This window comes from Rhincodon typus, unplaced genomic scaffold, assembly GCF_021869965.1.
Source record: "Rhincodon typus isolate 14 unplaced genomic scaffold, sRhiTyp1.1 hic_rhity00002686, whole genome shotgun sequence".
NCBI classification, from domain to species: Eukaryota; Metazoa; Chordata; class Chondrichthyes; order Orectolobiformes; family Rhincodontidae; genus Rhincodon; species Rhincodon typus.
In genome coordinates, this window is record NW_025968324.1 from 6,033 (window position 1) to 24,555 (window position 18,523).

General features: G+C 38.4%; 1 protein-coding gene across 1 annotated transcript; it reads left to right on the forward strand.

Moving 5' to 3' along the window:
* Nucleotides 1-650: 650 nt before the first annotated feature.
* On the forward strand, nucleotides 651-7,057 carry LOC109921729 (the record flags this gene model as incomplete). The annotated part of the gene is made up of 2 exons (XM_048593337.1): nucleotides 651-820; nucleotides 2,650-7,057. Coding segments are annotated over 2 exons (920 nt in total), but the record flags the coding sequence as incomplete, so codon positions are not given.
* Between the last annotated feature and the right edge of the window lie 11,466 nt (nucleotides 7,058-18,523).

Sequence of the window (18,523 nt, forward strand, 5' to 3'; positions counted from 1 at the left end):
CACTTTGTTTGGAGTTTTGTAAACATGGCTGGTTAAGGTCTAGTCAGCATGACGCTTTCAAACAACTGAAGGGATATGCTGTTTGACAATTCCTACCAAGCTTTCAGGCAAAAAGCCTACTTACCTAGTATCACAATGGCAGTGAAAATTATATGCCACATTACTCTTTTTGACTTGATGGTAGCATCTTGTTAGTGGTGAGCATCACACTTGTTAGCACTGTACAGTAGCAACATTTTCTGGCTAGTTTCACCTATTGCTCAAACATTGAGATACTTTGCCCTTCCAGGCTAGTCTGAGGTAGACTGGGGACTTCTATGGGTCTACAGTAACAGCCTTGACCCGTTTGAGTTTATGTAGCTAGTTTTTCGTATAGCACAAAGTTTTTTTTTTTTTCTTTTGCTTTTACATTGTTATTCTTGCAAATTGTCCTGATGAGCAGAACATGGAAAGTTTCAGCAAAGTGTCTATCTGCAGCAGTGGTCAAGCTCTGTAGTAGTAAATGACTTTTTGGAAAAGGTGGCATTTTACGAAAAGTTTACTACTTCAACACTTTGTTAAAATTAAGTAAATAGCCACAGAAGCTAAATTGGAATGTACCTTTAATCTTTTTCGATTTCTGATGTCTTTGTTATGTCTATTTTTATTAGAACCCAGCAGGCGGCCCTGCCGACAATACTACGTTCAGTTTTTTGGCATCGTTGTCGAACGTGCCTGGGTTGCATCAGCAGCAGCTGAACCGTTTGAAGGAAGACATCAGTATGAGCTGCTGGTTCGAAGAAATACCAAAAATGGGGAAACTGATGTGCATAGAAACAAGGTGCTGTATATGTGTCATTTTTTTCTATATTGCACTGAAGGCAACAATCGGGAATAAAGAGAGTGCACTTCAATACACTGACTTTTTTTTTTAAAAACACTTATTTTTACAGTTGTACTCTCTCTTTCTTTCTCTCCTTGCAAAAAGCTTCAAAAGCTGCTATCAGTAATACTGTTTTCAATATAATGAAACAACCTTGAGTCCTTCCCAGTATCATCATTTTAAAAAAAATAAAATAAAATTTGACATCACACCTTACAGGGAAAAATTCAGGAAGTTGACCAAAGTCTTGGTCAAAGGGTTGGACTTTAAGCGCTGTCTTGGAAAAGAGTCGAGAGATTTTGGGGTTTATGGAGGCAATTCGAGAGTTTTGGCTCCAAGCAGCTAATGGCAGGGTAATCAAGGTTGGAATGATGAAAATTGGGAATGCTGAAGACACTAGAATCGAAGGAATACAGATCTCTGCTGTGGGACTGGGGAGAACACACCTAGTAAGGTAGCAGATCTTGGATTTGAAAATAACTTGAGAATTTTAAAATTTAAGGTGCTGTCTAGCAGGGAGCCAGTTGAGACAAACAAGCATAAAGATGACACATTTAATGACATTTGGTGCAGCATAGGACTCGAGCAAAGCTTTGCATGACAGCAAGGTACAAATGCATTGAAATTGTCAAACCTTAATATAACAAAGGTGGATGAGGGTTTTGGTGACACCAAAAGAAGAGATGGGTGATTGTTAATGGAAAAGGATGGTCTTAGTATGGATATGAGGTTGAAAGGCTGAAAATGTTGAGGTTTTTACCATTCTGTGGAAAATATCACTTTAAGTATTGTTGCCAAGAGGAACCCTTCATAGGATAAGGTTTTCATAGTTGATAGTGAAATCTTAATACGATATTGTTGTTGTTCCAGCCATTGCCAAACAAGTCATGTCCCAGACAGGAACCTGGCTAGTTAGTTCGTATTATTTGCTTTGGTTTTAGTTGAGTGTTCTCTTGCTGAAATGTAAGCATGCAATGCTGCAGATTTTACTTTAACAATGAAACGGAAGTTTATTACAAAAGAAATTAGAATATTCTAAACCATTATCTTATCTGCTTTATAATTCAAATAGCGACTTGTGATTTCAACCCTTAGACTAGAATTGCAGATAGCTTCTTCCTGGAGTCATCACATATCTGCTTAAATGGACTCGGCTTTAAATAATTCCTTGTAGGATTTGTACCAATTCTGTAATCTGTAACTAGCACCAGCTGTCATTCCAAGATCTATTTCACTGTACATCCTTTTCAGAACACCTTTTTTCAGCTGACCTATTCCAAGGACTTCACTGGGTGTCCCACTCAAAGTCAAATGTGAAACTAAAACAATCTGAGATTTTGGCATTTCCCTTAAAGCTTAAAAAGAAAACCAAGGTCCAGAACCACTAACAAACCTTGAGGCCCACTATTTACACTGCAAAACAATCAAATAAATGAAAATCTAATTATGGTGCACAAAATCCATTAATTCTAAAAATTTGAGAGAAATCACCTTGGTTTCAGAAATGCTGTTAAATATTGACTTCAAACACTCTTAACTCACCAGTTACCATCTCAAAATGCAAAAACCCAAACTCTGAATGAATATCCCACAGTTTACATCACATTATGCAAAACAGTCCTTACAGATCCCAGTGATTTATTGTGACACTACTTTTACAGGCCTGTAAATTTGATACTGATTGAAGCTAATGTTTATACTTGAGGTATTTGATCACTGCCGTCAATAAGTTATTATTTTCTTTTGTTATAAGCTTTATGCTAACTCAAGACATTTCTTTGTTTTAGGTTTCTGTTAAAGTGCACACACAGTGGGAAACTGGTGTTATTCAGGCAGAAGAAGCACTTTCTATGTCTGTTGAGGACAGAATATCCAAATATTGCCTAATTAGCGAGGATGGTTTGCTTCACATGGCTGGGAAAGAAAAGCTTGACTTCCAACTAACTTCAGAACGCAAGGACCTAAACGTTTCACCTGACTCCAACAGTCACTGCAATAATTCAGAAGATTGTCATGCTACATATGCACACCAGAATAACAAGACAAATACCAACTCCTCAATTAGGTGTTCTTCTGATTGTAAAACGAGAAAACGAATGAGAAATAAACTGTTAAAGGCCAGAGTTCCTATCAGTGAATCTGCACACTGTGCATACAATACAAACAGTACAGTAAATAATGTGCAGATGAATTCTGCAACCCTTATAAATGGTTTTGTAGAGGCATCAAATGAGATCATCACTGGAATAGAGGGTTCAACCCCGAAATCCTGTATCGTTGAAAGTTCTTCCGTATATAATAATAATGTCATAAGTACATCAGAGATTGTTTCAGCTGCAACAGCTGTATTAAATTGGTCAGATGAAGGAATTTCTAAGGAACCATTTAATATAGGAAATGGCCCAACTACAATTGAATACAGGACCAAATCTAGTTCTGAACATTATGGTGTCTGTAATGGGACTGGAACTCAGTTTGAAGCCAACTACCAGAACATGCAGGTTTGTGCAGTATTTAAACATTTAGTACAGTACTAGTTAAACTGATACATTAGATTTTTATTTGGGGTTAATGTAGTCTTAAGATTTATTTCTTTGAACATTGCTGACCAATTCCCTACTTTTATTGTGCATGCATTTTAGTTAAAATGGCGCATAGATTATTCATACAGGGCAGGGAAGTCCCAACTTTAATCATTTCTCTTAGTAACAGGAATAAGTTGTGAAAAATCAAGTTTCTTCTACCATTCAAGAAATTATGGCTGATCTGTATACTAACTCCATTGAATAGTCTTGGCTTCCCAACACTTCACTACCCTGGCTAGCAAAAATCTGTCAATCGCACATTTTAAATGTTTTCCATTGAGTTGTTATCTACCCGTTCTTTGGCAGAATTCAACATTTTAAAAAATCCAGTACAAGAAATGTCTTCTGACTCCTCTGTCAAATGTCCTGGCTCTGATTTTGCTGTTCTGTTCCCTCTAGGCCTCCGCACAGATTAAGTTAAATTTCTTGAACTTAACTTAATGAGTTTCTTTCAAAATCATGAAAACCTCAAATCACTATGTTTCACAAAAAGCAAAGTCTTGGTAACGTTCTGGAGAAACTGTGCTGCTTTCTTTTTAAGGTCAATATATCCTTTTATATGATGTTGTGCCTGGATAAACTCCAGGTTTGATGCAACTTGACCTTTTTTTGTATTTCTGTGGTGAAAAATCCACTGCTTTTATTGAACCATAGAATGGTTAGAATACAGAAGAAAGTTCTCACACCCATACCAGCTCTCTGCAAGAACGATTCTGCAAATCCTTTTCCCCTATAAGTTGGATGAACAGAAGTAGGCCATTTCGCTCACCTGGTCTCCTTCCTTCCTTTTTTGTTATTCAGTGGATGATCTGATAATCTTAAAGTTGTTTTTCTTGTCCCCCATACCCTTGATTCCCTTACTGATTAAAAATCCATCTATCTCACCCTTGAATATTCTTAAATACCCAACCTGTAGCCCTATACAGTAAAGAATTCTACAGATTTGTTTTTCCACCTCTCCTCCTCATCTGTCTTAAATAGTTAACTCTTGCTCTGAGACTATGCCCTGTGGTCTTTAGACTCTTCCTGGGCAAACAACTGCTCAGCATCTACTCTTAAGTCCCCTAAGAATCTTGTGTTTTAATGAGGTCACCTTTCATTCTTTTAAACTCAATGAGTACACACCCAACCTGCTGAACAATTCCTCCATAAGATCTCTCCATACCTGGATGAAACCTAGTGAAGTTTGTGGACTGCCTCTGATCCCAATATATCTTGGGTAAAGGGACCAAACTTTTCACTGTATTCCACATCAAGGCTAATTAATGACTTGTACAGTTTTAGGAAGACATCTGTATATTTATACTCCATTCCTTTTAAAATAATGGCTAACTTCCATTTGCCTTCTGTATTACCTGATCTTGGATGCTGGCTTTTTATGATTCATGCGCAAGACCTCCCAAATCCCTTCATGTTGCAGTTTTCTAAAGTCTTTCCCCATTTAAATAATATTGAACTCTTCTACCTGAGTGCACAACCTCACATTTTCCCACTCACTCAGCCTGTCAGTTTCTCTCTAGACTGTGTCACCATCACTACTTGCCTTCCAATTTATTTTTGTCAGCCACAAAGTTGGCAATAGTACATTCACTTATTTTCTGTTACGATATATTGACACCTTACCAACCACCAAATACATTACATCTACTCATTCTCCATTCTCCACACTGCTTCGTGTATCCTCAAAGAACTTGAATTTGTCCAACATGATTTTATTTTCATTAAAGCTGTCTCTGCTTAATTGTATTATTTTTCTAAGCATCCTGCATTTCATCTTTGACTCTAGCAATTTTCCCAATAACAATTGTTGGTTCAACTGGTGCATTGTTTCCTCCTTTTTTTAACCTCCCTCTTTTTTGAACAGTAATGTTGCTTGTGTTGTTTTCCAATCCACTGAAACCTTTGCAGAATCTAGAATTTGAAAGACTACAAAAGAACATCTATCTCTGCAGCTGTTTCCTTGTAAGATCTTGAGATGTGGACCATCAGATGCAAGGATTTTGTCAGACTTTTGTCCCAGTAATTTTCCCAGTACAATTTCTGATCACTGTTTTAATTCCTCCTCTGCCCCCTGCTTAATTTCTCCTATTCTGGAATGCTTTCAGTGCGTTCTATGTATCCCAACACCTTTTCTTTACCGGTGTTTATTCAGTTTTCTTTGAAAAGTTGTAGTTGAATCGTTCTTCACAATTTCTGACAGTGCATTCTATGAATTAACCACTCTGCTTATTTTTAAACAGATGGTTTTCATGATTGCTTCTTTCGCTCTCTCTTTAAATCATTGTCCTCTTGACAAATCTATTCTTGGTTTGTGAAGTTGACCCTCCTCCAATTGTCATTTGTACGAGATTTCTTCTTGCCCTTTTCTGTAGCTTATATGAACCATTTTATAATACAGTGATCACGGTCTGTAAAAATATCCTTAATGGCACTTGACCCATTTCATTCCCTAGAACCAGATATAGGAATGCATCTTTACTTATTGGACCTGAAGAAATTGATCAACAAAATTCTCCTGATGAACACTTAGCAATCTTCACCTGCCCTGCCCTATACAGTATTGCTAATCCAGGTTATGTTGGAATAATTAATATTTCCCATTATTACTACTGTATAGTTTTAGCAACTTTGTCATGATCTCAACCAACGATGAAATTGAATTGAATGAAGCCTGGCTTGATAGATCATTTATTTTTAGTTTTGCAGTTGGTTAACATGGTTAGTCACAAACATATTCACATGAGGCTGGAGAAATTCTTTAACAACACACCTTTTAAATTCATTACGCAAGAAAAAAAGCTTTATTTTGTGTATATATAGAAGACAAAGATTTAACAAATATCAAAATAAAGTTTCAGTTTGTTTCCCAAAGTTGCTCTTTTACAGGAATTCTATTCCAGATTTAAAAAAAAAACAATCATCACACTCCTATCGAGTTTTTAAACTTTACCTGACACCTTCCAGTTTCTTTCTTTTCTCTTTTTTTTTGCTTTACAAGTCTTTTCTGACTTTGACTTTGTTCTGAATTGTGAACGCCCTCAATTTGATGGCTTAAGCTTTTTAGGTTTAACAATATAAACCCTTCTATCCACTTGTCTGGTTTGCAGGCTCCATAGACTTCTGCTGAGGTGACCCAATTCAGCAGAGCTAACTGTAAAATTTGATTGTCATGCTGGCAGAAAGACTGCTATTCGGAACTAAATGCTGGATTATGAATTAGAACATCAAAGCTTCTGTTATGAAGTTGAAACTAAACTAAAATGCCTAAATGTGTTTTACTGTATCTGTTAAACTCAACAGTATAAATATTACATCAATTGCCACTACAGGGGTGTACCAATTTACTACATTAATGTACTGTCTTTTGAAATAATACATTTAAAATTATGTCACTGTCCAAGTAACTTTCTGGCCTGTTTTCTTGAACTTCACGCAACTGACTAAAAATCTAACTGGCTAGTTTTAAATGGTAACAGTAAATAACGCATGCATTATTTAATTTAATGTAAACTATCTTTTGCAAGTTTGTTTCTTTATCTTTCCTATTAGTTGATCTACAGAATGTACAAATATTGTAATAGTACCTCACATATTTAGAATTAGAATTACAGACAGTTCTCCTATAACACAATAGTTGTGTTTTTGTGTGACCTCGTGCTGTAGAAAATCATGTTATAGGGAAATCGCTGTACTGTATAGTTGAAAGTTTGCATTATCCAGACAGCATCCACTTCTTCAATTGCATTATAGCCTGTTTGTATTAACAAAACACACATAGCAGAAATGCCTGTAGGTTTATTGTCACGTGTGCAATGAAAAGTTTACAAAGTTGCCACTTAATGACGCCATCTTAGTACAAAGGTACCTAGTTACAGGATTTTGTGATTAAATGGGAAAAATAAAGGAATAAAACATTCAGCATTACAGTCCTTTTGTGCCATCTTGGGTACAAGATACTTAGGTACAAAATCTTAAGAATAAATTAGAAAAATAAAGAAATAAAAAGTTCAGAATTGCAGCCCGCTATGGGCCTCGCCTACAGACCAAGCCGGTGGTCAAATATATTCTGTCCTTGACCTTCCAAAGCAGAATATCACCTCTGTCCAGTTTGTTGGTATTTTCCTTTAGACTACCACCCTCCTTTTCTACCTCTTTGAAAAAATTTTTATCCTTCCTTATTTTTCCTATTTTAAAACTATTTTGGAAGTACTCTAATCTATAAATGTTTTGATCTCACTTAACTGCTTTCAAATCAAGCCATCAGTTTTCCTTTCAATCAATTCATCTGTCATTTTCAGCACAGAAGGAGACCATTCAGCCCACTTTCTTTCTGCTCCTATGGCACGACTCGCTATGTCACAAACCTATATCCATTGAAAAGCTTGAATGTACGGCTGTTTAAATTATCTAAGTCACTAATAAATATAGTGTACTTGAGACTTCAACAAAGACCCTTGCAAGAAAATGACTTGCAGTGAAAAATTTATTCAGTCTGCAGATCTCGGAACTATTAAGGGCATGACAGTTGTTCCTTTGCCATCTAGGATTTAGGAACCGAAATTGTCTTAGGTTCTTGATCAATGTTTGTTAGAAGTATGGACATTGATGGGTGTTGGGTATAAAGCTATTTCAGTTGAACAACTGTCAACCTTTACATATAAATAACTCTAGCACAACTGTAATGCTTTAATTTATCTAACAGTATACAAAATTGAAGAGTTGATGGTTTTATTGCTGGACTGTTAATCCAGAGACCCAGCTAATATTCCGGGGACCTGGGTTCAGATCCTGCCATAGTGGATGTTGGAAATTGAACTCAAAACAAAGTCTGGAACCAAGTCTAATAATGACCATTAATCAATTTTTTTTTCTTTTTTTTTTCTAATTTTAATTTTGTTTTTGTTTTGGGAAAGTCCACCTAATTCGCTAATATCCTTTAGCAAAGGAAACTGCCATCCTTACCTGGTCTGGCTTACCTGCAGCTTCAGATCCACAGCTATGTGGCTGACTCTTAACTGTCCTCTGGGCAATTAGTGATGGGCAATAAATGCTTGTCTAGCCAGCGATGCCTTCGTCTTGTAAATAATAATAAAAAAAAAATTGTCGTCTCTTGGAATGTAGGAACTAGGAACAGGAGTAGGCAGTTTAGCTCCTTGAACCTGCTCCACCATTTTGTATGATCATGGCTGATTCTGTCCTTGCCTCAACTCCACTTACCCTTAAAATTTCATCTATCTCTTCAAATTTACTCAATACCCTAGCATCCACTAGAATAGCAAATTCCACAGATTCGTGACCTTTTTGAGAGAAGTAATTTTTTTCTCAGCTTTTTTTAAATCTGCTACCCGTTAACATAAAAATATGACCTGTTTGTTATAGAATGTCCCACATGAGGTGCACACTGCCTAATTTGTCAATTCCCTTTAGCATCTTGTATATTTCAATTAGATCTCTCATTCTTCTAAACTCCAGAGAGTATAGGCCTAAACTGCTCAATCTCAAGACAAACTTATCTCTAATCAATCTAGTGAACATTCTTTGAACTGCCTCCAATGCAACTAAATTCCTCAGAGTAAGAGGTCCAAAATTGTGTGCCCTATCCAGCTGTGGTCCAACTAATCCCTTGTACGGTTACAGCACTACTTCAGTACTGTTATGGTTTGTTCCTTTTAGCAACAAATGTCAACTCCAATTGCCTTGCTTATTACTGACTGTACCTGTACACTAGTTTCCTGCAATTCATGCAGGAGGACACCTCTGTACCAAATCACTCTGAAGTTTCTCTCCATTTAGATAATAAGTTGGCTTTCTGTTTCTCTGACCAAAATGGATAACTTCTTGCTTATCCAAGTTAAACTTCATGTGCCAAATTTTGACCTGTTCACCTAACAATATGTAAGTTTATTATTTCTTCATTGCAACTTAATTTCCCATCTATTTTAGTGTTATCTGCAAATTTGGCTATCGTACCTTCTATCCCTGCATCCAAGTCAATTTAATACAGATTGTAAATAGTTAGGGCCTGAGTATTCAACCCTGTGATGCCCCAATAGTCATAGCCTGCCAGCCAGAAAAAGACCCATTTATCCTGACTCTCTGCTTTCTGTTGGTTAGCCATTCCTCTGTCCAAGCTGACAAATTACGCCAATCTTGAGTGATCTTATTTGGTGTATTATTCTTTCTTTGAGGCACCTTTTTTTTTTTTTTACAAAATGATTTCTAAAAGACCAGATGTAGTACATCTACAGGATCCCCATTATCCATCTTGCTTGTTACATCATCTAATAACTCCAGCAAATTCGTAAAACAGGGTTTGCCCTTCACAAAAGCACGCTAACTCTGAAGGATTGCACTGACTTTCCAAATGTCCTGGTATTACTTCCTTGAAAGATACTAATGATTTCCTAGCAGTGCACATTAAACTAACTAGTCAATAGTTTCCTACTTTGACACTCTCCCTTTTTGAATAACAGTATTATTATCATTTTTCGAATCCATTAACTTTTCATGCATCCAAGGAATTTGAGTATTGTAACCAATGTATCCACTATCTCTGTCACTTCCTTTTTTTAAGACCCTAACATGTAGGTGATAGGCTATGCCTGTCTTCAATCCCAATGGTTTGCGCTGTACTTTTCCTTTACTGATTGTTCTAAGTCCTCTCTTTCTATAGCCTCTGCATTACCTGTTACTAGGGATGGTACTAGTATCATAGCTGTGGAAAGTGCTGAAAAAATTGAAATCACACAACACTAGGTTATAGTCCAACAGGCTTATTTGAAATCGCAAGCTTTTGGAGCTTAGCCCCTTCATCAGGTGAAGTGAGAGAGAGGTGTTTCTCACTGTCATGTGACTTCTGACTTTTTCCACCCCAGTCTAACACCGGCACCTCCACATCATGGCAAAATATTGATTTTAATGACTGCAATTTGTGTTCCTCACTAACTCTCCAGTGGCCCCTTGGAAGAGGAAAATGTTCATTTTAACTTTTCTCTCTTCCCTTTTTTATATACTTACAGAAGCTTTTGCTATCACTTTTTTGTTTCTTTCCTAAATTACCTTTTGCTTTGTCTATTACTTTACTAGTAATCCTTTAATCTTTAAAGGTTTCCTAGTCTTCCAGGCTGCCATCCACTTTTGCAATATGATATACCTTAGTTTTTGTCTTTAACTTCCTTGCTTAGCCATGGATGGTTTCTTCCCTACCCCTCACAATATTTCTTCCTTTCTTATAAATATTTAAGTTGGGAGCAAATTAGTATCTCCTTCACTGCTCATCTACTGTCCTATCTTTTAGTCATCCTGTTTAGTTTACTCAGGCTAAATCTGTTCTCATGCCTGTGTAATTACCTTTGTTTAACTCCAGCGTGATAGTGTGGGGCTCCAGTTTCTTGCTGTGAACGGAATTTGAATTCCACTATGCTATGACCACACTTTCCTAGAAGATCCTTTATCATGAGATCATTCAGTAATCCCACGTCATTACAGCATATCAAATCCAAAATAGCCTGCTCCCTGGTTGTTTGCAAAACACATTGCTCCAAAAAGCTATCCCTAATACATTCAATGAACTCTCTTGAGGCTACGTTTGCCAGTTTGATTAATCCAGTCCACATGTATATTAATATAATCCATGATTATGTTGTACCTTTTCTTTCAAACTCCCAGTATTCCCTAGTGTATACTGTGCTCTACTGCAGGACTACTGTTGAGGACCTATAGATTACTTCCACCAAGGACTTCTTTTCCCTAGTGTTTTTTTTTCATTTCTACCCAGACTGATTCTGTCTCTATCTCCAGTGCTGATATCATTTCTCACTATAGCATTGATCACTTTTTTTAAAAAAAAAACTTCCTTTTCCTTCCTGCCTATCCTTTCAAACTTGTTCTCCCTGCAACCATGTCTCAATTGCCCCCAGGTCATGCCTGTTTGTCTCTCTCTATTTGCACAGTTAATGCATTAACTTTATTCTAAATGCTTCATATGTTCAGATGCAAAGCCTTTAAGTTTGTTCTGTTATCAAATTTCCATACTTTTTATATAGCTCAGTGCAAATGACAGTCGTGCATTCTGTCCCTTCCTTTTTATCTTCTGGGAACAATCAGCCTCATCATTAATCTACACTTTTTTTGCCTTCTCCCTTTAACTTTGATTTTATAATTTGCCATGCAACTGAACCCTTCCTCCTATTAGATTAAACTCCTATCTACAGCCCTTGTTCTGTGATTTGCCAGGACTCTGGTCCAGCATGATATACGTGGAGCCTGTCCCATCTGAATAGCTCCCTCTTTCCTCAGTACTGGTGCCAATGCCCCATGAGTTCAGACCATTTTTCCTTCACCAATCTTTGAGTCACACGTTATCTCTTTAATTTTATTGACCCCTGTGCCAATTAGATCATGTCTCAGGTAGAAAGTTTTTACCATTTTTTTGGTTCTGCTTTTTATTTTAACCCATCTGTTCATATCACTTTAGAACTATCTTCCTCATTCCACCTATATCATTAGTACCTATGTCGACCATGACAGCTAGATCTTTCCCTCCCACTCTGAGTTCCTCTGCAGCCCAGATGAGAGATCCTGAATCCTGGCACAGGCAACAAAGCCTTTGGGACTGTTGATTTTATGCTGCAGAACAGTGTCTGCTCCCCTGACTATACTATCCACGATTACAACTACATTTCTCTCTTCTCCCCTCCTTTTGAACTGCTTCCTGTACCACGATACTATGATCTGTTTGCTCATCTACCTACAGTTCCCTGCTCCAGGCTACACAATATGAATTTTGAACCTGTTGGACAAAGACAAGGGCTGAGCCTCCTGCAGCACTACTTCTTGGATCCCTCCACCTGCCTCACTAATAGTCTCATCCTTTATTAAAAGCAGGACAGTATAAATCAGCCAGTTCATGTTCAATTGAGCTGCTCTCAAATATCAAAAGTGTGATAGAAGGATCTCTGCAGGTAAACGTTTGCCTTTTTTGATAACTTAAAAATTGGCATTTTAAGTTAACTAGCTAAGCTGGTCCTAACCAGTCTTAAACACAGTTCTGTATGATGTTGATATAAATAACTAAATGCAACCCTAAAGCTTCACCTTTTTGTGATCCTTATCCAGTACTACTTATCCACTAAGATTTGACTTTCACATGTTACATAACTGAATTTTGAGAGATCAAGTTTACATGACCAGCGCAGCAAGTATGAATTTTTAACCGCAAGACAGTTTTTAAAATTATACTGTGCATGTTTTCAGATTCACAACAAACCACAAGTTGCGATTATCACTATATTAAAAGTTAGTATTAGCTTTTACTATATTAGTAGCTTTAGAAAATGAGTAGAGCCAGGTTTCACCTCTACTTCTAGCTATTGTGAATAGTGAGATTTTAAAATGTATATTCATTTTCCCAGGAATGGAATGGTAAGGGAAGCTGTAACTGAATTGCAAGCATTTCCTGTTTTGTTTCTTATTGCTAGAATATATCAGACTGTAGCTTGTGCTCATTCTCATGATCTGAAAATCAAAATGTGATTACATAAGCAAAAAGTATCTTCAAAAAATTTCATGATGTTGACATAATTTTGTCTTTTAATTAGATATTGGAGAGCTCTTTAACCTTTTTTAATCATTAGATTCAAAATGAATTAGTAATAATGGGTGGAATTTTGTGGAGTCTAAGCTGTTCAGCATGTTACCAATTACCTTTTCTGAAAATGGCACACTGCATCTTGTGCCAATCAGATATTTAACAGGCCAGTGGTGAGTTGCTGCCTTGAACCACCCATTGAGCGTAGGTATATGCATGTGACAAAGGGATTTCCACAGTTTTGACCCAGTGATAATAAAGGAATAGTGAGCTACATCGTGCCAAGTCTCAATGCTGTGGCTTAGAGGAGGGATTTCAAGTAATGGTGCTCCTATGCATCTGCTGCCCTTGTGCTTCCGGGCAGTTAGGGTGTAGGATTTGGAAGGTGATCTGCAGCATTGTTGGGATAATGAATGTTGAAGGTGTTGGATGGGATACCAATCAGTGGACTGCTTTGTTCTGCATGTTCTCAAATGCTGTTGGAGTTGCACCTCTAGGCAAGTGGAGAATGTTCTATCACACTTCTGGTGCCTAGTTGATGTTGGACAGCCTTTGAAGAGTCAGGATGTGAATTACTGTCTGCAGAATTACCATCCACTGCGCTCCTGAAGCGATAGTATTTACATAGTTGGAGCAGTTCAGTTTTTGGCCAATGGTAACCTGTAAGATACAGAAGGTGGGGCATTCAGCAGTGGTAATGCCACTGAATGTCAAGGGGTGATGGTTGGATTGCCTTGTTAGAGGTCTTCTTTTCTCCAGGGCTTGTTTGAAATGAATCTTACATGCCACTTAACTGAAGCCTGGATATTGTCCAGGTCTCACTGTGTATGGATGCAGATTTCCAGTACCTGATGCCACAAATGATGCTGAACGTTGTGCAATTGTCTGAGTGTCTTAACTTATGGAAGAATATTCATTGAAGTTGCTGAAGACAGATGGGCCTAAGACACTGAGGAAAACTGATGTCCTGAGACTAAAGTGATTGGCCTCCAACACTGACCATCTTACTTTTCACTAGTCAGTACTCCAACCAATGGAGTGTTTTGCTCCTGATCCTTGTTGGCTTCAGTTTTGTTAGGGCTTGTTGTCAAACTTGGTCAATAGGCTGCTGTGATGTCACGGTGATCTCATTCTTGAGTTTAGCTTTGGACCAAGTTTGAATTGGGGCTAAGTGGCTGTCATGTGACCCAAACAGTGAGCAGATCATTAGATAGCAAGTACCACTTGACAGCACTGTCCCTTCTGTCACTTTGAAAGTAGACTGATAGCGAAGTAATTGGCCAGGTTGGATTTGTCTCAACATTTTGAGGACAGGACAATCTTCGACCGTTTTCCATAACACCAGCTAGACGTGCAACACAAGTCTTCAGATTGTTGCTGGAATTTTGTCACGGCCTTTGCAGTTTCCAATGCCTTCAGTCATTTTTTGATATCATGAAGTGAATTGAATTGCTGAAGACAGACTCCTGTGATGATAGGGACCTCCCAGATGAGGCTGAAATGGATCATTCGCTTGGCTGAAGATGGTTTGCAAATGTTTCTGCTCTGTCTTTTGCATTGATATGCTAGGCTCTGCATTCAATTTGAGGATGTGTGTGCATGGAGCTACTGCCCCAGATGGTTGTTTTTGTCAGCATATTTATTACTGGAAGTAGCAGGGTACAGAGTTTAGATCTAATTTGTTGCTGGTTATCGGATCACTAAGCTGTCCATTGTATGCTATTTATTTAGTTTGGCATGAATGTAGTCCTGTGTATATATCACCAGATTGACATTTCATTTTTATATAATGCTTGTTGCAGCTCCTGGCCTGTCCTTTTAACTCTTTATTGAACACCAGTTCATCTTGTGGCTTGATATGAGTGAGGGGTATACTAGGCTAAAAGGTTGCAAGTTGTGGTTGTGTGTAAGAAATTATGCTGCTGATGTGTAGTCTTGAGTTGTTGGACCTGATCAAAATCTGTGCTATTTCGCATAATGGTGGCACGATCGGAGATATTATCCATGTGATGAAGAGTCATTGTGTTCACAAGTACTGTGCGGTGGTTACTCCTAACAATAATGTCGAGCAGATGCATCTATGGTAGGATGCTTAGTGAGGGCATAGTCAAGTATGTTTTCCCTATTGTTGGTTCCTTCCTAATCTGTCACAGGCCTGGTTGTTCAGCCATGTCCTTTAGCGGTGCAACCGTGTCACCCTTGTATATTGAAGCCCACACCAGCCAGAATTCCTTGCCACCGATTTATACCTTTTCCACTTGATTATACAACATGTCAGTGTTAGAATTGCAGGTGCCTTTAAGGATCATCTCGGACAGTTCTAGAGTTGGTATGTTATAGAAGATTTTGCTTCAAATTTACTGTTTGCAGTGGGAGTACTAGGGTTCATAATTTTGGATCGCTCAAAAGCCCCCAACATCCCAAAGCTGAAAAGGTTTCTGTTTTGTTGATTGGTTTTGTCAGTTGTTTTTTTAGCTGCTTCATGGCCAGAATCTTTATGGGAATGAAACTACCGGGTTATTCAATGGGTGACTTGGCCGCTTATATACAGAATTGGCTTGCCCGTAGAAGGCAGTGGTGAAAGTGCTTTTTTCTTTTGGCTGCAGGTCCATGACTAGAGGTGTTCCATGTGGATCCTCTGCTGTTTGTGATTTATATAAATGATTTGAATGAAAATATAGATAGGTGGATTTGTACTTTTGCAGACAATACAAAGATTGGTGAAGTTGTGGATTGTGTAGATGTTTGTCGAAGGATACACCAGGGTACAGATCAGTTGCAGATATGGGCAGAGAAAAGGCAGGTGGAGTTTAATTTGGGTAATTGAGGTGTGCACTTTGGGAGATCAAACATTAAATTAAAGTATACAATTAATGGCAGGACCCTGAACAACATTGATGTATGGAGGCATCTTAGGGTTCAAGTCCATAGTTCTCTGCAGTACAAGTAGATAGGGTGGTAAAGAAGGCATATGGCATGCTTGCTTTTATTGGTCAGGGAACTGAGTACAAAGGTCAGGATGTCATATTGCAGCTTTATAAGACTTTGATCAGGCCACACTTAGAGTATTGCATTCAATTCTGGCCATCGCATTAGAGGAAGTATGTGGAGGCTTTGGAGAGAGTACAGAAGAGGTTTACAAGGATGCTGGCTGGATTAGAGGGTAGGAGCTATAAGGAGAGGCTAGAAGAACTCAGGTTGTTTTCTTGAGCAGCGTACGCTGAGGGGAGACTTGATAGAAGTCCATAAAATTTGAGATGTATAGATATGATTGACAGTCAGAATTTTTTTGAGTCGAAATGCCTAATGTTAGGGGGCATGGATTTAAGGTGAGGGGGGGTAAGTTCAAAGGAGATGAGGGGCAAGTTGTTCTTTTTAAGAGTGGTAGGAGTCTGGAGCATGCTGCCAGGGTTTTGGTGAAGGCAGGTGTGGTAGGGTCGTTTTAAGGGACTTTTAGTGGAGCGCATGAGTATGCAAGGAATGGAGGGATATGGACCAAGGGCAGGCAGAAGGGATTAGTTTAATTTGGCATAACATTATGGTCCAAAGGTCACATTCCTATGCTGTACTGTTCTGTCTATTACCCCTCCAACTCCATTTTAATTTAGTTTCCTCCTTGTCCTACTTTTTCCTCTTTTTTTTTTTGTTGTCACATTGCTGTAAATCACAATCATTTCGGCCTGACTCATCCAATGAATATTGGTTTGTTTAGCACGTGGAGTGCTTATTGATCAAATGATGTCTGAAGTGAAATACTTGGGGCTTCCATGACCATTTCCTCCCATCCAATGTTCCCTCTAAGCTACATGTGCGCACAACTGCCCTGAGACTTTGCACGTTATGATGAGTGTCAGCACGCCAACTGTGGCATTGACTTCCAGTTCTAGAAGTTTCTGCATACAGGGGACCCGGAGCCCTGTGCAGTCAGGATGAAAATTAGAGGTAACGTTGCTCCTAACATTATATAATTGCTGGTGGGACACAATAGTGATGGCTTAGGGTGATGCTGTGTAGTCCAACCAGATTTATCCACTGTTAGCGTTTCTTTTGTGTGTGGTTTAATGCAACTGAGTGGCTTGCTGGCACATTTAAGAATCAGCCTCAAAGCAGTGGATCTTCTGTCACGTGGTCTTGACCAGCTAAAGGCAGTTAACATAACATTACTAAAGGATGTCAATGAGCCGGTGGGCCTTTAGAACAATCAATTTTCGTTTCCAGGTCTCCATTAAACTAGGTTTTTAAATCATAATTTATTATTTGATTTTTAAATTCCACCAGCTGTCATGTGGGATTTAAACCCATGTCTCTTGAGCATCTCCCTGAGCCTCTTAATTACAATCCAGTGACATTGCCACTGGGTTAGTGCATTCTCTCTGACCCCATTTGGATGAAATCGGAAGAACTACTGGATTATAATTGCTGGTCATGAATTACTCTGTGGGGGCAATTTGTGACTCCACAGATGCCAAAGCAGTCCATATCTAAATGCAGCAAGATCCGACAGTATCCAGGCTTGGGCTGCCATTATGGCAAATGACATTTTTTTTGCATCACATGCCAGTCAACAATCATCTATAACAAGAATTTAACCATTACCCATTTGCGATGACATTACTCTCGTTGAATCTGCACTAAAACATCCCAGAGACTGTCATTGACCAGAAACTGAAAACGGATAGCTATATAAATACTGTGCCTTCAAGAATAGGTCAAAAGCTAGGAGTCCTGCGGCAGGTAATTCACTTCCTGACTATCCCAAATCTGAACTCCATTCATGAGACACCAGTCAGGAGTGTGATGGAGTACTGTTCACTTGCCTAGATGATTGCAGCTCCAAGATCCAAAGATTAAAATCATGCAGAGCAAAGAAGCCTGCTTGATTGGCACCACGTCCACCAATGTTTATTCCCTCCACCACTGACACTCAGTAGTAGTAGCAGCAGTATATACTATCTACAAGATACACTGCCTATTGGACAGCACCTTCCACACCCACATCCTCTACCAAGTGCAGTAACACATGGGAACACCAAGTTTCCCTCCAAGCCATTGACCAACTGGACCTGGAATAATGTCACAGTTAATTTGTTGCTGGGTTAAAATCCTGGAAATTCCTCATTAACAGCATTAAGTGTATGCCTGGACCATGTGACTACAAGTGATTTGAGAAGGCAGCTCACCACCTTCTCAGGGGAGCGAGAGATGGAGTAAAATGCTGTCCTAGCCTACGATGCACATGTGTATATTTTTAAAAAACTCAATTCTCTTGTACATCTGGATACAGTCAGTCACTGCAGATTTTAAAGCACTGAGAATATTAAACAGCCAACTTATTGCCAAAGGTCTTCAAGTAGCATGTGAACTACTGGTAAGTGTTTTAGCATGTTAAGTTGCAGTTTACCAACTGCACAAAGAACAATTTTTAGTTTCCTAAATGCTGGATGCCCAGAAGGTTTATCATAGAGTCTATATAGCAAAGATGCTATT